This window comes from Stenella coeruleoalba (genome assembly GCF_951394435.1).
Source record: "Stenella coeruleoalba genome assembly, chromosome: 21".
NCBI classification, from domain to species: Eukaryota; Metazoa; Chordata; class Mammalia; order Artiodactyla; family Delphinidae; genus Stenella; species Stenella coeruleoalba.
In genome coordinates, this window is record NC_137167.1 from 22,577,438 (window position 1) to 22,600,074 (window position 22,637).

General features: G+C 37.5%; 3 protein-coding genes across 20 annotated transcripts in view; 1 reads left to right on the forward strand and 2 right to left on the reverse strand.

Annotated features, from left to right (window-relative positions):
* Positions 1 to 21,104, reverse strand: part of TLR3 (toll like receptor 3) — a 356,518-nt gene extending 335,414 nt beyond the window's left edge. Inside the window, exons 1-2 of the mRNA XM_079909147.1 lie at positions 20,968 to 21,104; positions 17,192 to 17,270 (exon numbers count right to left, since the gene is read on the reverse strand). The gene's annotated coding sequence lies outside the window, so the exon portion shown is untranslated. The remainder of the gene's footprint in view (positions 1 to 17,191; positions 17,271 to 20,967) is intronic.
* Positions 1 to 22,637, forward strand: part of SORBS2 (sorbin and SH3 domain containing 2) — a 206,935-nt gene that overhangs the window by 150,650 nt on the left and 33,648 nt on the right. For 12 of the 18 annotated variants that reach the window (XM_079909161.1, XM_079909155.1, XM_079909150.1 and 9 more), the window contains 5 exons: positions 801 to 915; positions 9,472 to 9,555; positions 11,337 to 11,393; positions 15,632 to 15,681; positions 18,337 to 18,524. In XM_079909161.1, coding sequence (XP_079765287.1) covers positions 801 to 915; positions 9,472 to 9,555; positions 11,337 to 11,393; positions 15,632 to 15,681; positions 18,337 to 18,524 — 494 coding nt within the window. Of the gene's footprint in view, positions 1 to 800; positions 916 to 9,471; positions 9,556 to 11,336; positions 11,394 to 15,631; positions 15,682 to 18,336; positions 18,525 to 20,875; positions 22,457 to 22,637 lie in introns of all 18 variants that reach the window. The other 6 variants (XM_079909152.1, XM_079909156.1, XM_079909157.1 and 3 more) reach the window with 3 other exon arrangements.
* The window catches only part of CFAP96 (cilia and flagella associated protein 96), a 155,847-nt gene continuing 154,407 nt past the window's right edge, over positions 21,198 to 22,637 (reverse strand). Inside the window, exon 9 of the transcript XR_013825499.1 lies at positions 21,198 to 21,300. The gene's annotated coding sequence lies outside the window, so the exon portion shown is untranslated. The remainder of the gene's footprint in view (positions 21,301 to 22,637) is intronic.

Genomic DNA, 22,637 nt, shown 5'->3' on the forward strand with positions numbered 1-22,637 from the left:
AAGAATTGCCTCCATCTACAGTCAGAAAATCCTTCTTCCTCAAATGTGATCCTCTCAAAGGAAGCCTTCTTCAGCCTCAGCTACCTAGAAAAGCTTTACTTTTGAAGTCCCTCTTTGCCTGCCTCTTGAAGGATATTAGTTCAGGAAAAAGAGCTGATTCCAGGGTCTCCTACGCGATGGAATAGATGCCAGCCTCTGGGTTTTCAAGGGTAAAGCCATGGAGGGTCTCCACTGCCATACAACTTGCTCTTATGGATGGCAACCCAAGTGATACTTTTGCACTTTTCATAGACAAACTATGATGCCACTTGCAAGATAAACAAGATAACAAGATAAACATGACGTGTACATTACTCCTTGTCACTTCGGATCAAGGATGCCAGGTCACAGAGTGATGGGATAAACTCACATAACTTAATGGAGCATAACTGCTACTTCCTCTAAACACAAAAATACACAGCTGCCATTTGTGATCCCCAGAGTTCACCAGCAGCTAACTGGCTGCATTTCTATCAATACAAACCCCTCGTGTGAGTTATTGAGCCAGCAGGAGAATAGTCCTTGTATGAAAAGAAGTAGAGGAAAATATAATAGGAAATCAAAGAAATGGCTTTCTTTAAATCATTTATGAAAAACAGAACACAAATGTGCTATTTTTTTGCATATTAACATTTTATCCTGAGAAGCTTTAAAAAATGTCTATACTAAAATTAGCTTTGAAAACAGATAATCAGTGGTTTTATACAACAGTTTTAAGCACAGAGAATTACTTTCATATGTAATTTGTTGTTGATTTCTAGGCATGACTGGGACCCTCCAGACAGAAAAGTGGACACAAGGAGATTTCGTTCTGAGCCAAGGAGTATCTTTGAATATGAACCTGGGAAGTCATCCATTCTGCAGCATGAAAGACCAGTAAGCACTTGTCATTAAACAGAACGCCAGTTCTCTAGGTTTCCTGGGTTCCCAAATAAACCTGAATTTCATATCGTTTAGCAGTTTTTGAATCATAAAGGTAATTTATTTATTTGGCATTATTTAGAAATCATGTTTATTTTGTATCATGATTTGTGTATCTTATCTCAGAATTAAAAATACAGTCTCTAATATATTGTCCCTACTCATCAAATATAGGACTCATTCTCATGTAACTATAAATATGCCTAATCATGATCCTGAGTTTAATTTTTAAAAAAAGGAAAAGAACAACTCTCAAATGCAACACTGAATTGCCAGTCTACATTGCTAATGAGAACAATCATTCATTCTCTGATACAAATGGGCCAGGCAGTTCCATCCCTTGGTTTCCATTTTGGTTTCTTAATATTTCTTTGGCTTAAAGGGAAATTTTCCAAATGTCCTTTGTTATAACAAGTTGTTTTAATTGATTCTTATTAAATCTCCCTCAGGTTACCAAGCCTCAAGTTTCCTGACTGATTGTCAATCTAATGGATCAAGACCATATTTAACTTTGCAGTGTTTCTCCCAATTATATATTTTAATTACATGCAAAGGAAAAGACATAGAAAGTTGAAAATAACCACTTGCCTCCTCAAAGTACAACTGAAGAAATAGGCTGTTCCTTGGCCCTCTTTTGCTTTGATTCCCCCAGTCCTTGCTTTCCCTCCTAGATCAATGCCTTCAGGATCTCTTTGAAATTCTATAATTCCTCTGCATCCCCTCTATCAAAACCTGGCTGCAATTTGCTCTTGTCTTTGTCTTAAAAGAATTTTAGGTGTCAGTGAACAGGAAAAAGAGAGTTTTCTTTGTTAGTGCCTTTAAGAGTATCCAAGAAACCACATTATTGTATATAACATAAGGCCAGCCCTGAAATTTGATAGAAACCGTTGCTCACCACACCCAATATAAGTGTCCTTCATTTAGTTTTTGAAACCCTGTATTTATGATTATGTTCCTGAGAAACATGTTCAAAAACCTTATAATCACATAATTCATACAGGATATTTTTCTAAGCCTTCTTTGCCTTTCTTCAGATAACTCATACCTTTTAGAGTAACAGGACTTTACCAGAAAAACTGAAAGAAAAAAAAGGAACACCACCGGACTGCAGGTTCCATTGCAAACATATAACCCATTCTCTAAGTTATATGACTGAATATCATGATCTTTGAAATTTCTAAGATGAGAAGTGGGTGAACCATGATATCACCATTGCATAAAGTTTAAAATAACAAAATAATCATGCAAAATAATGAGTCTCAGATTTAAATGTAAATAACGAAACATTAATGATCATTCTAACAATGTCTGAGACTCTTGGGATGCTGGGGGATGTCACTGTCCTGGAATGCTTTTGTATCTGTGATGTCAGGAAACAGGATTGATTTTGGAAGCAGTCCCGTCAGGATATTTCTAGTATTTACTCATGCAGCAAAACCTGTGAAGCCCCACCTATGTGCCAGGCATCGTACTACGTGTGACGGACACGGCAGTGAGCAAAACATAGTCTTTACCTCAAGGAACTTGGAGTCTATCATTTAATCAATATGCAGAGTAGCGCCACATTTGTGAGAAGTAGACCATCTCCTGTATGGTTAAAACGGAGACACACCAAATGAATTCGCCCCATCAAGACCTTACTCACAGGCCCGTCATTGTGACTGAAATTTCCACTTTACTCATGTCTTTGGGTTACAGCTTTGAAGGCTCCTGGTTTAAAAATAGCAATAATAATAACAGCAGCAATAGCAGTAGTTGTAGCTCCTTATTGAGCACTTACTTATGTGTCAGGCCTTATAATTAGTAATTTATGCCTTATATCATATAATGATCCCAACAACCCTATGAAGTAGATGTATGGAATTCCCGTTTTACAGATAGAGAGGCTGAGCACATATTAAGTAACCTTGCTCAGGTTCCCGTGGCTGGTGAGTGCTGGACCTGGAAGTTGAGCCCAGGCAGACTCATGCCTGGTGCACTTAATCACCACCATACTGCTGCACATCCAGGATTAGCTAAATCGAAAACACATTTAGCTGCTAGTCATTATCACCTTAATTAGAGTATTTGATTATTTAATTATTTTGCAGTATAAGTTAGTTTATTTGTTCATTTATAATACGTTAGTGTACTGGATTTATTTTACCAGCAACCTGGGCCCTGAGTAGTTAGGACAGAAGACCAGTATACTTAACTAGCTCTAAGAAGAATGGAAAGATCTCGAATGTGGGTATGGCTGAAGATTTGGGTACGGATGGGTCTCTGCTGCCACAGGAAAGGAGCAGTGGAAGGAACCTAGAAACTTGGAAGGAAATGAAAATGGGTATCTTATGAAGAAATGGAAAGAACCAAAATGTTTATCCCTCCTAAACAATTTTGCTGAAGGCCAGCCTTACGCAAAATGATTTGAGCTAATCATCTTTATCATTTTGGCCAGGTTTTTATTATAGGACTCGACTATTATCTTTTTCTTTTCATCAACCCTGAATCCATTCCAGCTGCCTCTCTAAATCAGAAAAACAAAAACAAAGGGCTCAGGGCATGGTGCTGTTGCAGAGAGTGGCTGTATCTTGATAGAGTTCACGTGAGATTTGAGAGTGTCTTGGACACACACGAGAGAGAGGATAGAGAACAGGTTTGCTAAATGAGAGTGATGGAACAGCACACGTACAACATGTAAGGACTGCAAGATTTAGGCACCTTCATGTCTTTTTCCTCCAAGACAGTTTGTGAGAATTCCTTTGCTCTTTTCATCTTTAACGTCTGTAAATTATACACCGCCGCTGGGTTAACTGGTGCACTGGCTCTGTTGCTCTTTTGAATTCCGAGATGATGCCACCGTCTGCCCAGTTTTCCCAAGTGTCATCTCGGATTCCCCTCTCCCCAGCCATCTCGAAGTCCTGCCTCCCAGGAGACATGCCACGGCCACTCCTCTCTTCTGGTCCACAATTGTCCATTGCCTATATTAGAATGACAGCCACTGACTCTTTTCTCTAATTCTCCAATCTAGTCTCCACACCACAGCCAGGGCAATCTTAGAAAACCTCCTGCTCAAAACTTTCTCCCAGCTCTCAAGTGTCCTTAGAGCAAAATCCAAGTTCCTTAATGTAATATACAAAAAACCTTGTGGTTTGGCCCCCATTTTGACCTCTCCGGCCTCAAGTATCTTCCTGCCCTTCCTGCTTCACTCACCATGTTCCAGCTCTACAGAGAGCTCTCAATCTTCCCCCCATGGACCTTTGCACAGGCTGTCTCTCTGCCAGGAATACTCTCTCCACCACCTCTTTCTTCCTGTGGAAAATCCCATCTCCCCCTCGGCCTGTCTCACTTCCCCCAGGGCACCATCCTGACTAATGGACACTACTGGGGCCAAGCTTCCCCTGCTGTGAGCCCCCCTACAGCACACAGCATTACACCTCACCACCCTGAATTGTAATGGCCTGTTTACTTGTCTGTGTCCCTCACTAGACTTTAAGCTCCTTGAAGGCAGGGACCCCGACTGGTGCACCAGTCAAATCCCCAGCACCTAGCGCAATGCCTGGCACATGGTAGGTGTTCAGTGAATATACACTGAATTAATAGTAAGGGAATGAGTATAGGTTTTACCCTTGCAGTTAGTGGGTAAAGTTGGTGGGACCTAATCCTTGTTCTGTTGCTTATCTATGAAGTCTGTACATTTCTAGTGACAAAAGGCACCATGGGTCTCCATCAAAGCACACACGGGGGATTCCACACACTGCTATTAGTAACTGTGGTTCCCGAATTCCATGATTCCCTAGCATACAAAGGGGGTAGAGGAAGAGAAGTCCTCCTCTGACCCTGGCCAAAAGAATTCTCCTCTTCCTTAGAAATCAATGGAATATGCATTTATATTCTTTAACAGGAAAGTAAAAATGAATAAATTTTTTTTTTTTTTTTTTTTTTTTTTGCGGTATGCGGGCCTCTCACTGTCGTGGCCTCTCCCATTGCGGAGCACAGGCTCCGGACGCGCAGGCTCAGCGGCCATGGCTCACGGGCCCAGCTGCTCCGCGGCATGTGGGATCTTCCCGGACCAGGGCACGAACCCATGTCCCCTGCATCGGCAGGCGGACTCTCAACCACTGCACCACCAGGGAAGCCCCTGAATACAATTTTTGAAGTGCCTAGATGCTCATTTGACTATAAATTTAGAAATGATGACTAAATGGGCCAAATGTTTGATCTAGAAAAATACTTTGCCATCACCAGGAATTTATCTTAAACTGATTTGAACCGCAATTTATTCCATGAGACAATCATGCAAACTCTCTGCTTGGATTATATTAATAAAAATTCTACATCCCATCTGGGCTGGATATGTTTATAGGTGAACCACATGAAAATAAAATAATATAAATTCAATTAAGCACTTATTTAGGATACCTTTATGCTTGAAAATAGAAAATAATGGGGAGATGTTATCTTCCTCTACAATAATTAAACCTGCACATAATGGTAAAAGTGAAAGAAAAAGCATTGAAAACACAGGGCAGAGTTGAAATGCAATTTAAGCCCTCAGTAAACTTAAGCTTCTTTAGCAGTGAAGACTGTCACTTAAAGCTTAAGCTATAAAATTCTGAGACTTTCATCTGTTGGTTTGAACCATAAAAAATTATCCCAACTAACAATGTATAGAGCATTTACTGTGGTATCTCAATAGATATAAAACATAGTAGCCAATGTCATTAAAGCTTAAAAATCTAATGAGCATAAGTTATAAAGGACCAAATGACGTTGGCAATTTTTCTGTTCGGAACAGCACATAGAAATCCCATGCCCACAATAAGAATTCTGAGAACAGTAGAATTTTTATAACCTGAAAAGCAACAAAATGCTTTTAAACTGTAGAAAACGAAACTTCAAAAATAGGTTACCTTTAAATAAGAATTGTGTGTGATTTATAATTTTAGGTTTTCTTACTTCCCCTTGAGCTCATGACCCCATGTTCATTGTTAAGCCCAGGTGTGCTGAGTTTTTCAAAATGAAAAGAGATCAAAAGAGGGTAGAAAGAGGGACAGCAGTATCTCTGCTCTTTTGTTGTCTTTTATGAGCACGATCATGCTTCCTAAATGAGTTTCTGAATGTTAACATTCATGTTGAACGACTAAAAAACTTTCAAGTCACTCATGGAAAGTGCTGATTTAGTGAGATCATTAGTATGTATGTCTGTCTGTTGGCTGACCATCTGAATGTGTATCACTGACTTTTGTGAGCCCTCTGTGTACCTTAGAGTGACTCAAGATTTGCTACATAATACATTTAATTGTTTCCTGACTAAAGGGATTCAAAAGGTCAACTACAGCATATAGAAAATTCTAGTTCTGCCACTTACCATTTCTTTACCATCGAGGCTCTGCTCAAGCATGTGCCTTTCATTAAGTTCCAAAGTTATGGATAATTACCAATTATCCTTGCGGGGGTTTTCTCTTCTAATTTCTATTGGCATGAATTCTAGACAGTTGCCCATTGAGACGATAAATTGAAGTTTTAATCTACAAAGTCGTAATTCATGGGAAGTTGCCATTCCAAGGTAGGGTGCAGGATGGTAGATATTCTGCTCCCTTTTCCATAGTCTATCATAGAAATAGATTTCTATAAATCAGGATTTAGTATATTTGTTTGTTGTATCTATTTTTTAAGGTGGAAATCGAAGTGAAGTTGTAACCAAATATACTTATTTGTTTGGCCCTCTACATTTGCTGCCCTCTACTGTTCAAAATGTTTTTTAAACAAATGTCTCCTCTAAGAGAAGTTTCTATCTCCCCTTAGCAAAATAAAGTACTGTACATGAAAACAGAGATTATAAAATCAAGAATTAATAATATTATTAAGGATATAACATTAGAAACAGTGAGATTTGAAAAAGCCAAAGATTAGTTTTCCTGTGGAAGCAGTCCTGGGTCTCTACAGACAGAACAAAATTACTGGAAAATTCTCTCTAGTGTCAACTACCTTAAATATCAGCTCCAGCCAAACTATTCCACAAAATACCTACATACTGCAGCTATAATCTAAATGATGATTGGAGAAAAACAGTATTTCAGTACTATCAGAATCTCAATTACTACTTTTGCACTATTGAACCAGAGATAAATTGAAACAAATTTTTTAATTAAACAGAAAATGGTAAATTAATTACCAGAATATTTTCTATCAATTTCACTGTTACTTCTGAAACGTAAAACCAAATATAATGTTGACTAAGTAAGAGAATATATCTCAAAATTTCTGCAACATTTCTCATAGTAATTATACGATGTTCCCCATAACATTATAAAATATAATAATATTTTAAAAGAAAGAACAGAACAATCTCAATACTGTGCTTGTCCAGACACAGGCTTTGTGACACCACCACAACTATTATCATAGTCTGTTTTTAATCCCCTAGTGCTTCACGGTAAACATGTCACAGGGTTGTTACATGGCCTTTATCATTATGGTCACCACATATCGATACCATAGGCCCTTTCGCTCTTGTGTTATGATGTCTCAAACTTTTCTATCACTGCCTGTAACTACTATTATAATCTCATAAAATATTGAAATAAAAAGCACATCTCTAAAAAGACTTTGGATATAATTGATTATTAAATACAGACTGTGTGTTATTAACAAAATTATTGGGAATGCAACAGGCCAACAAAACACTCGGACAAGCTAATGTCTAATAATGGCTTTTGTTTGAATATGGCATACCTCAAAGCACCCAAGATCACAAGGTTGTAGAGCATTTCTTCTGGAGCTGAGATGTAGTTACTCCATGGAGGTCCTTGAGTTCTTTAGGAACTGGAAGGGAATGATATGGATCTGCTTTGAGGCCATGAGCACATCATATATCTCCTGGAATAGGTCCTCTCCTGGCCCAGGTGAATGGCTTTTAGAGAACTGGAGTTTTTTTTATTTTTCCCCTGACTTAAAATATTACTGTCCAGTTGTTCCATGCTTAATTAGGGTCATGTAATAAATTCTCAAAGAAGTCATAACCCATATGTAGTACTTTAAGCATCCCTTTTTAATGTAAAATCAATGGCCTGAATGAATCTGGTCAGGCATGTATTATTTAAAAGATTAAGGATATCACTGGGTAAAATAAATGCTCTTTTTTTCTATTATTAAAGCATATATATATAATATGTATATATTTTCTCAACCTGCTTATATTAACAGTCCTAGGTTTTGTATCTTAAATATGACATTCAGAAACCAATGGAGGGGTGTAAGTTAATTACCAAAAAAAAAAATTTTTTTTTTAAATTTTTCTCTAAAGTGTTAACCAAACCAGGGTGGGATTTTCTCCCTCTCTCTTCCCCAACCTTGACCGACCACAGTAATATGAAAAACCTAACTCCACCCAGGTCCATTTCTCTAGCTCAAGGTGGACCGGTAGAAGGTGATACTTGGGGTATCTCATAAAACGTGGTCTTTCTTCACTTTGTGAAGGTTTCCTGTCTTCACACCTTTTCAGTGATCCGGACCATTCCTAAGTTATCTGAGACCCCGGGGACATTTCACCTTTCCTGAACGTTTCCTCCTGCCTTACCTAAGGCAGGACACAAAGTGCCGCTAGCTGGTGACCTCTTGGTTCCGTCGAGAACCTCCATCTAATGAAGCAGTTTTTCCTTCACCCCTTTTTCTTACAGCCCCCTCTCCCAACCACTCCGACACCTGTTCCAAGGGACCCTGGCCGGAAGCCTATTTCTCTGTCACCATATGGAGAAGTAACTGGTAGCCCCTCCCCTCCGCCCAGGACCAGCATTCCCACACCAAGCGCGTGCACCCCGGCTCTCTCTCCCATCTGGGTGAGCTCCTTCCTTCTTTAACTTATCTCATGCCGTCGGGAAGTTCAGACGCAGCCCTTGCTCCCCAGAGGCTAAGAAGATAATCAGAGGCTGGCTACTCACCATCACCCCCACCTTGCTGCCCTTTTGTTTCTCACCGAGACCCCGGGTTCTTCATGCCAAACAACTCGCTAACAGTCTCCCAGCACTTCTCACTCCTCCCCCACCTTGTATCTCTTCCCACGTGACCCCTTGCCTTCCCCAGGCTCTCCAAGTGCCTGCACCTGAGCGAACTGTCTGCTGACTCCAGGCTTACACGCTGGGACCAATGAGGGCAGGGGCGATGGAGTGACTCGCCCAGAAGAGCTACTTGGTGACTGAGTTGAGCCTGTTTTAATATCCTGCTGTGCTATCAATGCTCAATCTCACTGTCACAGAGAGTTTGTCATAGTTTATGCATCAAGCTAAGGAGAAAACTAGAAATGATGGCGGAGAAAATAACTAGGGGCCTAAGTGATGCCATCAAAGCTCACCTTCATATCCTAATTTTGCCCATTTTACTTTACTTCCTTTGTTCTCTCTGGCTGAGATTTGTTGGGTGAGAGTTGATGCATGTTTGTGTGCGAATGTGTGTGTTTTTCATGCCTCACAGCGTTGCCCTCACTTAGCTCAGTGTGACTTTTCCTTCCCTTTTCCTTCACATCTGCTCCAGACTGATCGCATAAATCCAGATGACATAGATTTAGAAAATGAGCCCTGGTATAAATTCTTTTCAGAACTGGAGTTTGGACGCCCGGTAAGTGAGGCTAGACTGTTAATATAAAACGATTAGGAGAATGTTGTTTGATTTATAAAACATATCGTTATCAGAAGAGATAGGTGTCATTTAGAGAACGAAAGCTGAATACTATGTACACCAAAAATACTCTGAAAAAAGTATATTCTACACACACAAATTTGGTACATCTTATCCCGCATTCACTTCTCTACCAAACATTTAAACATGTCAGACACTTCGTATATAGTTTTTCTTTCCCACCAAATCATGCATTAGATTATTTTATATCTGATTGATTACAGATTCAAAATGTTGAGATAGTATCGGTCCTAGAACAGTCAGACAATTATTACAGATTTATAGAAGATTTGTATTTGTTTACAGTCCATTTGGATCTAGCTCAATCAGAAAAGCACTGTGAAATTTACAATAATCAAACTTACTATTATGATAGCTCCTATTTGCTGAGGAATCACCAAGCACCTGGAGAGGGCTGGGTTCCATACTAATGATCTGAGTCTTCACAGTGTCCCTCCAGTAAGAAGCCGGAGGCCAGAGGGGTTAAGTAATTTGCCCAAGAGAGTTAAGTGGCAGTGTCAGAAGTTAAACTCAGACCTATCAGAAAAACAAAAACTTCTGGCAAATCCCCACTATAATATACTGCCAGGATATCCCCACTATAAAATGTCTCATTTGCCCTTAGGGATATAAGGAAAAGGAAAAACGAGGAAACCCTGTGGACCCTGCTTTCTCCTCCTGCTACTGAAAACCACCACAACTCCTCTAGTCCCCAGACCTCCACCAAAGGTGGACCTTACGAGAACTGCTTAATCTGTTTGGGATAAAGCATCAACCCAAGCTTCAAATAGCAATTTCCTTTATTAACTTGAGTTTTACTGGGGAACTGCAGCCGCTGACAGCAGTGCATTTGATGTCTGTCAGTTACATAGTTTTTATACTCTCACTGGTGTTTCTGAATTTTAAACACTTAAAGAACATACTGAATACACCGCACAGAAGTTTGATTAAAGATCAGAGAGTACAATCTTTCTTTTATCATGTCATAGACTGATTTATACAGTCATATACTGACCATATATTATATACTAGGTGGTTATAGTAGTTAGTCCCTTTTGTCCCCTAAAATGCAAAGGAGACTTGGTTAGATTCATTGTATCTTATTGAACTGGATCAAAAGTGACTGTAAATGAGTATAAACCTAATAATATTTTTAGAATTTCTATAACTAATAGGAAGAATATTTTTCCTAATTTGAATCCAAGTACTCACATAAATGCATTTTACTTTAGAGAAAAAAAATTCCCTAGCTTTAATTTATATGTGTTGTTATTGTTGATTAGACAGTTTATAGGGATAGGACCAATTTCTGTTTTGAGCCTAAATTATCAGCGTTTTTCTACAATCATTTTCAGGCCACACGTGGAAACTCACCAGCATGCTATCCACCTGCTCCTTTGGTGTTTTTTTAATGTACCTTGCATTCCTCTGTGGCTAGAGACTAGGAGTGCTAATTTTGATTTGATGAAATGAGTTTATAAATATACTAATCAAATCACTAGTAATTTTGCCCAGTGCTTGAGAATATTTACGAACATCGCACTCTTCCTCCTGGGCTACACCCATTTTGCTCCATTCGTGTCACTCTATATGTGTATCTGATACTGTCAGCGCTCAATTTCTAACTGTTGTCACCTTTTCCACATGTTCATTCCTTGCTGCCATTGATTCTCCTCCATTCCATCTCTACACTTCTGCTTATGTGGTGCATCTACACCCAGCCTCCTAAAAAGGCTCTGGACTATGTTCAAGATCATTCTTCTGGTGTTTCCAATGAGGTAAAAACAAATTATTCTCTTTTTCAGATTTCTCTCTTAGGACCTGTTACTGTGATTCTGAACATCCGTGTTTTACAATTCGCTAAAGTGTCTAAGCTGTTTTTGAAAATCTGTCTTTGCATCACTAGATTGTATCCAGTATCACTGCCTGGACATTAATTATACCAAAATTGTTGGCTCTTTGTAAAACATAGGTGAAGAATCATTCCGATCATTACTTGCAGGTGAACTATTCAATGCATCCTGGTATCCAGGAGTGTGATAATCAAAAAGCAAAAGTAGTAGTGTTAGAGCATATATTTGATTAGACTGAGTAAAATACTGCTAGAACTCTCTTCAGAGCCGTTTTATCATCATGCTTGGAGGTGTAGAATGACGGTTTATATTCTTAGATAATCGGATTTTTATGTCTCACATATTTCTAAAATTTAATTCTTTCATTTTCCTAAATACAATTTGTGGACTTTAGCATCAGATAAAATCAAGAATAGGGCTGACAAATAACTGGCACACATGTCACAACTTCCCAGTCAGATACCCTTGGCAGACATTACTAATCCTTCTCAATGCTATAATCCAGGCAGCCACTCTAATAGATTATCACTGGCAAATGAGATGAAATGCATTTTCCATCTCTGTATAGGAATGCTCATGACAATCTGATAGGTAAAAAAAAAAAAAAAAATTTATGCCTGGCAATGTAAAGTGTTATTTGAATTAGTCAAAGAGAGTATGAAAAATAAATATTTTCATTGAAAAGTCTTAACTCAGTTAAATACATGCAACTAGAAAACAAAGCTAGTAGAATACCTATGCTGCAGGATATGCTACTGACACACGATAGTGACAACTGGAATTGCAGGCACAGTCTCAGGAGGAAATACCCAACTTTCTAGACCAATTTGCAATTCCAAATTATTTCCCCTGAGGTATGCATCACAGTGTATGTTAAAACAGAGAAGTGTTGAAATATTTATATATTAAATAAAAAGTAAAATAGAGTAACCAGAAACATTCTGGGTTATTGAATTCAATCATTTCTAAAGGCTTATTTGCTATAGATAGGTGTATAATCTGAAGAAAATCAAATACAACAAGCAGTTCTATTCTGTGTGTCATGTTACCTCTAGATCTGAAGAAAGGGTATCATTTCAACACATGAACAGCCAAAGAATTTACTTTGGAATTCAATTTGGTCAGATATTTCTCTCAGACATCTTGGTCAGATATTTCCAAGATATTTTTAAGACAGTTAGTTCATTGAGAACTGAAATGGAGTTAGAGATCGCCATGTCTAACTCACTCATTTTTCAGTCAAGAAAAGTATAGTCCAACTATTTTAAGAAATATGTCCAAAATCAGATGATAATATGGTGGCAAATTAAAAATAAAAAACAGATCGCTTAACCTTCACTTCAGTGCTATTTCCTTTATACCATACTTCTTAGCAATTCCAAAAGATATATTTAGAGCTCAAATCTTTTAGAAACAAATTATTTACTTAATACTATTTCTTATTAACCATTAATTTCTGTGAAATACTTTTCTATAATTAACATTACACAATAATCCTTGGGATAAAAATAGTAGAAACTTAATTCTATGCATTCTGTAATGTTAACAGTAGTGGCAAAAAAAAATCACATAAAGAAGCACTTTGCCGATGGTAAACTGATTTTGCATTATCTCTTAGGGATTGAGAAGGGGGTGCTGTATGTTCTGATAGCATATTAACTATATTATTAACTTCACATCATGGTTTTTCAGTGTTAAAAAAGCCTCTGATAAGGTACTGGATTCTCTCTCTAATAACCATATGTAAAACATTTCTGGTAAAATTTGTAATTGATTAGACATTATCTTAGCTACCATTTATCAATTGCCTAGTATATGCCATGAATAACATACTTTTTAATCCATAAATATAAGTGAGAAGCCGGCATTAATAAGGAACAATTAAGGACTTTTAAGCAAAGTTTAATCACATAGCAGAAAGAGCAATTCAGTGTCTGTATTTTATTAACATGACCTTCATTTAGGTGTATTAAAATAATGGTAATATGTAAATACTCAGTAGATCATAATAGGCAAAATAGCTACCTCCTTTCTGGAGACAATTTCCATTTCAGAATGAGTACTATTCATATACTTATCATACAAGGTTTTCTCTTAGTCATCTATCTAGACTTTTTATTGTTTCCTTATAATTTAATACTGAACCTTTCCTTTGAACACATCACAATACTGGTTTCAGTTTATTTTAGGTTGTGGAAACCAGCACAAGGAGGAGTAATTGTAGTTTCTTAGCCTAAGTCTGAAACACAATTAATTTATCAGTATAGAGCCTTCACTTCTTACACTATGTTTTATTTCATATTACAGTATTGTTTAGGCTCATGATTCAAAATCATTTATCTGGTGATTCAAAATTTCTGATCACTCTAGGGGTATTCTAAGAGTGTTCCACAATGGATACTTTTTGATGGCCAACTGTGGTTTGTGGTTGGATGTCCCATGAAAGCTGTGAGCCACACAGGTGGCAGTGCTCTGAGGCTCTTTGGTGTTGCTCTTCTGCAAACATGTAGAATTAATATTTCAAAATCAGAATATAATTGTCTGGTTTTATTTATTTACTTGTTTGCCATCCTTCTTATTTAGTATTTATCTTTCCACCTTTCCAGTGTCCAATTCAGAGTAGCTGAATAGTTAAAATAGTCATGTAAACTTATCCGATTAGCAGACCAATTTCCTTCTATCTTTATATTTATTGAGAAATTCAGAATCTAAATGTTTTACAGGAACTAAAAGTATTATAATATGCTTTTCTCTGTCTAGAGAAAAGAGAGGGTAATATTCTCTTGCAGAGAGATGCTTTTGTTTCTTTTTGGGCAATTCCATTCTCATTCAGTAAAAATAAAATATTAGTTAATAGAAGCAATTTTAGAGTTATGCATAAGGGGGATTGTGTGTGTGTGTGTGTATGTGTGTGTGTGTGTGTGTGTGTGTGTGTATATATATATATATATATATATACTTGGTAGGCATTTCCCTATACATCCTAGACATCATACATCATACCACAACTACTTTCATCTCAAATTCATATCTAACAGTTTTGTTTAATATCTGTTTCATTGTATTGTTCAGAATGAAGAAGTATGAAAATGGTGTGTACAATAAGCATTTGGAATTATTTATCAATTTGTATCATCTATTTTTCTTTGTCCCTAAAACCATGGATAACTGAGAGCTGATTTTCTGACTAAAATGTTAAAAGTACACTTTTCTAAAGAAAGGTTACATTTTGGTTCATTAAATCATTTATTTTAAACTAACCCTGAACATAACTAATTTCAAAGATATAAATCTGTACCTGATTTAAGAACCAGGTAGTCTAGTTTAATTTCAAACCAAATTCTGTGGTTTTTATTAAAAAGTCATGTCTATGTTAACCAATGAAAGAAGTTCTGTTTACATTTTATGTCTACATAAAAATAACACCTGGCAACATGACAAAAATTTATAAAGAAGGTTATGTTTTATAAGGATTGAAGACTACAAATATTTCTTTAAACATCAAACCATTCCTTTATGTAAGAAATTTCTATTTATAGTCTATTTCTACATGAAGGAGTGGTTATTGATTTTTCTTTTTCCCCCTCAGGCAATGTTTGATTTATGAATATTTTGAGTTACACAGAGAAGAGCGGTGCTGTACAGTCGACCCTCCATATCTGTGGGTTCCACATTCACAGATTCAACCAACTTAGGGACAAAAATATTCCCCCACAAAACATTCCAGAAATTTCCAAAAAGCAAAACTTGAATTTTCCATGCCAGCAACTATTTCCATAGCATTTACATTGTATTAGGTATTATAAGTAATCTAGAGATAATTTACGCAAGGATGTGGGTAGGTTATATGCAAATAGTACACCATTGTATATGAGGGACTTGAGCATCCTCAGATTTTGATATCCTTGGGGAGGTCCTGGAACCAATTCCCATCAGATACCACAAGGGATGACTGTATATTAGAAGAGGAAGTAGATAAGAACAAAGTAGAAATTAGGCTGCATGATTTTTCTTCGGGAAAACATTTTTATGCCCAAAATAAATGGTATTTTTAATCTCAATTTTGACAGTATTCTTTTTAGGATACCTACTATAATGTCCAGGGACAAACAAAATTATGCTACGGTAAAAATTTTCATGGAACTATCTTTCTATCTTAACAGGCCTCCTTGTATCAATCCTCTATAGACAGGAGCCTGGAAAGACCCACTAGGTAAGAGTCTCATTATTATGCAACCAGGATATTCTATATCAGTGGTTTCTTTTTCAGTGAAATAGAAATGAAAAATTATGTATCCCTCATCTTTATTTTAAGCACCATAATTCATGAAGTTGTTTTAACTTGTTTCTGCATCATTTTATATGACCATATTCAAGAATGTATAAAAATTAAGTAAAATAATTCTAGATTCCATTACAGGCTGAGAAATTCTTGCCTTCCCTGTCTCCTCCATACCCAGTTTTCTTCTCCTTAGATGAGTATAATAAACATCTAATTTTCAATATTGTTAGATGATGTGATGATATATTTGAAAAAACTGTAATAAGTTAGAAAAAATTTTATAAATTATGTTCTACATATGTTTGTTCATTATACTCTGACCACACAAATCAGGAATGCTGTTACAACTGATAAATGGGAACTTACTATATACCAGGCATTCTAAGTACAGAAGCATACTCAATCCCTAAGATTTTATCTCTAGTAAACTGAAACTTGGGCTCCATAACATACGAAGTTTACACAGTTGGCAAAATAACTTGTAGGTCCTAACTGTGCTAAGAGTCTAACAAGGCAAGTTCTGTTCGTAGGCTTTAAATATCACTCTTACTTTAAAATATTACAGAAGTTCAGACACAGTAGAATGACAATAATGAATAATGCAAACTCCCAGCCATATCATATCATCAACAACAAATATTTATATAACAATAATTTGCCCTTCTACAGATTTCTATCAACATAAATGGAAAAGTAAACTGGGTCCTTTGTACATTGGTTTCATGTGTGCCATTCAACAGCATTAATGTCACTGAGAAAGGAGCTCCCTGAACCCCTTCTTTTATATCTTTTACAATTATGTATGCACCTAAAATGTTTGAATTTTAGTTAGTTCTAATCTGATCTAAGGATTTACGTAGAGACACACAGACACTCATGTGACAGGACAGTGACAGCAAAAACAGGTCTAGGCGAACATGGGTGTCCTCTTTAGAAGAATGCAGACCAATTCTGAGGTCTGGCTCCACCTCTATACTTGCAAAGCTTGCAGGTTACATTTATTCATTTGTAAAACAGTGATAACAGCACATAGCTCAGCAGTTGCCGTGCATGCTGTGTAAGACAATAATGACAGTAAAGCAAATAGCATACTTCTGGTTCATAGGAGCTGGTGTGCTGTTGCTGCTGGTGGTGGTGGAATTTTATCTAATGATTTGACAGACAGCATGCTATGTGAGGTATATATTCGTTCACTAATGTTTGTCTTAAATGATATTACACTAAGATCCAGAACCATGATATAAAGTCCCTGCCCTTACAAACTGTCGACACCTTTTAATACAACCAGGTAAAAGGACTCTAATAGTTTATTTGATGATCAGATTATTGGTCATTCATTATTTAAACAGAAAAACGTTGGAATTGCAGTGTAAGTTTTTTAAAGCTAAGATTATTAGGAAAAGCCATAGGGAAAGCTCGAGGTAAGAAAAATTGGTCTTACCAGATCTTCTTCTTTTTTCCAATCCTTTCCTCCATTTTGGCATCCCTCCTCCAGATATATTCATGTTGTTGCAACTGTTCTGTATAGAGAAAAGATGTATGGTACAAATCCTAACACTGAATTGTCAGTAACAAAATATCACACTAACAGGAGAATTTTTACTTTAAAAGGTGATTATGTTCATACAAAAAACCTGTAGCTTTATAGTAGCTTTATTCATAACTGCCAAAACTTGGAAGCAAACCAAGGTGTCCTTCAATAGGTGAATGGATAAACAAACTGTGGTACATCCATATAATGGAATATTATTCAACAATAAAAAGAAATGTGCTATCCAGCGACAAAAGGACATGGAGGAACCTTAAGAGCACGTTGCTAATGAAAGAAGCCAATCTAAGAAGGGTACATACTGTTGGTTCCAAATATATGACATTCTGGGAAAGGTAAAACTAGAGACAGTAAAAAGATCAGTGATCACCAGGTGTTCACAGGGAGGGAGGGATGAAGAGGTAGAGCACAGGGGACTTTTATGGCAATGACACCACTCTATATGATACAGTAATGAGGGACACATGTCATCATACATTTTTCAAACCCATAGGATGTTCAACAGAAAACATGAACCCTAATATGAACAATGGACTTTAATTACATTTAATGATAATATATTGATATGATTCATCAACTGTAAGAAATGTACCACACTAATAGAAGATGTCAATAACAGGAGAAAATGTGTGCAAGGGAAAGGGAGTATATGGGAACTCTCTGTACTTTCCAATCAATTTTTCTGTAAACATAAAACTGCTCTAAAAGATTTTAAGATTAAAAAAAAAACTGCTCTAAAAAAATTAAGTCTAGGAAGTCCTAGCCACAGCAATCAAACAAGAAAAAGAAATAAAAGAAATACAAATTGAAAAGGAAGATGGGAAACTGTCACTGTTTGCAGATGAGTCTATTAATTTTCAAAGAGGTGATTATAAAGAAATAGTTTTTAATATCAAGGAATGAATTCCTAAGAATGCAGTTTGGGGGATGGGAGATAAGAGGCATACCATGGCCACCAGCACCTTCCACTAGTCTTTCTGATTCAAAGTTGAACCCCCTGCAACACCAACCAAACTGAAGCTGATTCCTTCTTTCAGTTCTGCAAGCATGGCCAGTGACTTCAGGAAAAGGAGGAAGAGCGAGCCTGCGGTGGGGCAGCCGAGGGGCTTGGGGGATCCAACTGCAAGCAGAACTAGCCCAGGTCGAGCAGACCTCCCAGGATCAAGCTCCACCCTGACAAAGTCCTTCATTAGTTCTTCTCCTTCTTCCCCATCAAGAGCAAAAGGTGAGCAGCAATAAATGACATATAAACAATTTACTAGTTTAAGTTTTAACTATGGGAGAGCTGGTCCAATGATAACTACCCAGAAATAGTTAGCATGTAAATAGTGTCTTAAATAAAATATAGTTTCAGAAAAATAGCTTTCTTTATACACAGACTAAATCAGGATGGTGAACCATTTGAGTGGCTTAAAGGACTCTTATCATCTGTTAATGCTTTCTTTCTTCAAATATATTGTGTGTGTTTTCTGGAACAAATTTAAAGTATGAAATATTGTATTGTCAGGCTATTAAAAGATTACAGTTCCAAACATTTGCATATTGTCAACATTTTCTAATGTTACTACAACTAGAAAAATTAATCAGATATATAGAATAGAAACTAGAAGTAGCAACAGAGAATGTTGTTGCCTAAAACGTAAATTGGTTTTGGATTTTTAAAATTATTTAATTCTAGACAAAAGTTTGTCTAACCTATGAAAGTTGTTTCTTTAATCACTTGCTTTATATTTTGGTCAATATCCATACATACAGTAGAATATCCATGTTCTGCATGTAACATAGTGTTCAATTCAAAACAGTCCACTAGTAAGAACTAACTGGTTTCAGGCCATAATTGTAAAGTTTAGATATCACCAAGCCAATTTTCTGTATGGCCTGTCTCCTCTCTTGAAATTTAGTGAATTGTGTTGAAAGGAAGATGTCACTCCTTCAAGTCTCTGTTTAGTTACACATTACTGCAGCTGTAACAGGAATATTCCCAAAATAGAGACCTAGGAATGAACCAGTATCCATAGGTACTGGGGTCTCCTCCAATGCTCTGGGGTTGAAACATAAGAGAGAAGAAATTTGAAGTGTGTGAAGAAAGTGAGTTGTAACTGAAGTTTCCATAAAGTAGCAGAGATTCAGCTACGCATATTGAATGCAGGCACTGAAAGTGTTGCCACATGAAATTAAAGCTAAGAGTTAGCTGGTCTGTGTGCAAAAGATTTGATGATTGGGCTCTGGATAGGCAGGAGGTGCTAGCTCTTGTCTGTGGCCTAGTAAAGCTATGACTACTTACTGGGAGATTCACAGGGAGGGATCCCCTTTCACTATACCATTCCTCAAATTAACAGAAGTACCCGTATTAGATTCTACCCATTTATATAAACAAATACCCCAAGGAAACCAATAGGTCATGAAATGCCATTGACTCATTATGCTTGGATACCACCCAAAAGTTAAAAGGGTTCTGATTAATTTAGATATTTGTTTTTATCCTAGGGGGTGTTAAGTCAACTTCCTTTCTCAAATACTACACAGCTACTTAATGTGCTTATCACTTTTGAAGAATTTGGAGAAGGCAGGAGCTGTCAATAGAGCTGTTTTCCTCCACTAGGCTTGTTTCTAAGAAGAAAATGTCCCATCAGATGTAATTTGGCCTCTCATTTATTAATTAACTCAGCAACACAAAAGAAAAGACTATTTCCATAGATATTCGAAATTGATGTCAGGGTTAGCTCTACATTATTATATTGCAAATGATTTTTTAAAAAGACCCTTCCTGGAAAAAAGCAAGTGCATTTAACTGTGATGAAAGTTTTACATTATATCCAGTTATCCTTATGGGAAACTGCCTAATAAGAGGTTGAAGTTAGAGAAATTAAAGAGGTAAATTCATTTGTTTAAAGAGTTGCTAGTTGGGTTTTTTCTTAGAAAAATATTAGCAGCAATAGTTCACAGCAACTGAACTTGATTTTGCAATTTGGGAAAGTATTTTGTCTTATAGCTTTTTCTACCTAATGCCCATGAAAAATTATTTGATACGGTTATGGAAGTATTAATTAAATGTAAATTTATAAGTTACTCTTTACCTCTTTATTGTTATAAATTAATAATATTATTAATAATTAATAATATTATTATAAATCAAATAAGATTCAAATCCTGACCCTATTAAGATGTTTAAATCTATAGCATTTTTGGTATTAATTACAAACCTTTTAATTCACTACCAGGTCATGCTATTAGCTTACAAGGCACTACTGGATTTTTGAATACCATATTTGCAGAAAGATGGATGAAATATGCAATAGAAATAGGCGTATTAGCAACACCAGTTACTTTTTATACATGGTTTTGTTAACTATCATCTGCAAAGCTACATTTATTGCCAAAGCATTGCCTTGCTTTAGAATTAGGCTTTTTTCTCTAAAGTTGAAGCTACGCGTATAACGATCAATGTCTAGATTAAACTCCACTAACTGCTTTCTCTTTGCTGTGCTATCTGATGCTAACTGACATGCTCTCCTCTTTATGAGCCTTTTAACTTCTCCAACGTCTCTCTTCCACCACGCTGCCCTGGAATAAAAGGTGGGGACGATAGCAAAATATGTCCATCCCTTTGCAGTTACTCAGGGCTCAACGGCAACCCCTCCCATGAGTTAGATTACTGTAACACTTACAGACAGCATTTGGACATCCCACATGACTCGCAGAGGGCCATTACTTTCAAAAATGGCTGGCAAATGGCCCGGCAAAACGCAGAGATCTGGAGCAGCACTGAAGAAACAGTTTCCCCCAAAATCAAATCCCGTAGCTGTGACGACCTTTTAAACGATGACTGCGATAGTTTTCCTGATCCGAAAGCCAAGTCAGAAAGTATGGGTTCTCTGTTATGTGAAGAGGACTCCAAGGAGAGCTGCCCCGTAACATGGGCTTCCCCCTACATCCAGGAGGGCCGCAGTAATAGCAGATCAAGGCTCCGACACAGGTCAGCCCACAATGCCCCAGGGTTCCTAAAATTGTACAAGAAAATGCACCGCATCAACCGCAAGGATTTAATGAATTCAGAGGTGATTTGCTCTGTAAAGTCAAGAATAATGCAGTACGAAAAGGAGCAGCAACACAGGGCTCTGCTCCATGGATGCAGCCAGTCCTCCACTGAGGAGGTGCCCAGGGACATGGTCCCCACCCGCATTTCTGAATTTGAAAAGTTGATTCAGAAGTCAAAATCCATGCCAAATTTAGGAGATGAAATGTTATCTCCTGTAACCCTAGAACCACAACAAAATGGTTTATGTCCCCAAAGGCGATTTTCCATTGAGTCTTTGCTGGAGGAAGAAAATCAAAGTAGACACCCTTCTCAGGTACAACGAAGCTACAAGTCTAAAACCCTGGTGCCCATCCACATTGAAGTCACCAGTGATGTGCAGCCCAGAACCCATCTGGACTTTTCTGATAGTGACCAGGATGGAGTCGTGTCTGACCACAGTGATTACCTTCATGTAGAAGGATCGTCCTTTTGCAGTGAGAGTGACTTTGATCACTTTTCTTTCACATCCTCTGAAAGTTTTTATGGATCCAGCCACCATCACCACCACCATCACCACCACCATCACCGGCACCTCATCAGCTCCTGCAAAGGCAGATGCCCTGCCTCCTATACTCGATTTACAACAATGTTAAAACATGAAAGAGCTAAACACGAAAATACTGAAGAGCCCAGAAGACAAGAAATGGACCCTGGCCTTTCTAAACTGGCATTTCTAGTCAGTCCCGTGCCTTTCCGGAGGAAAAAAAATTCAACTCCCAAAAAACAGATGGAAAAGGCAAAATGTAAAACATCTGTATTTGAGGCTCTGGACTCTGCCCTTAAAGACATTTGTGATCAAATTAAGGCTGAAAAGAGAAGGGGAAGTTTGCCAGACAACAGTATACTGCACCGTCTTATCAGTGAACTGCTGCCAGATATTCCAGAAAGGAATTCATCACTCAAAGCTCTAAAAAGGAGCCCCATGCACCAGCCTTTCCACCCACCATCTCAAGAAGGTGCTATTCATTGTCCATTGTACCAGAACGATTGTGGGAGAATGCCTCACAGTGCCTCCTTCCAAGACGACACCAACAACAACTACCACCACCAAGACCACGACAGTGCACTGGGCCTCCAAGGTGGATCAACCTTTCTATCTTTTCCCTTGTGGTTCAGATGCCCACCCTCCAGCTCTTTCATTTTCCATTCCTACATTCATCATTCTTGAGCTGTGAGACCACTTGGATTCATTATGCATTGTGAAGCAAATGCTTGTTGTGCAAACCTGCCTTACTGAATAGTTCTCATTTGCTCATGGGA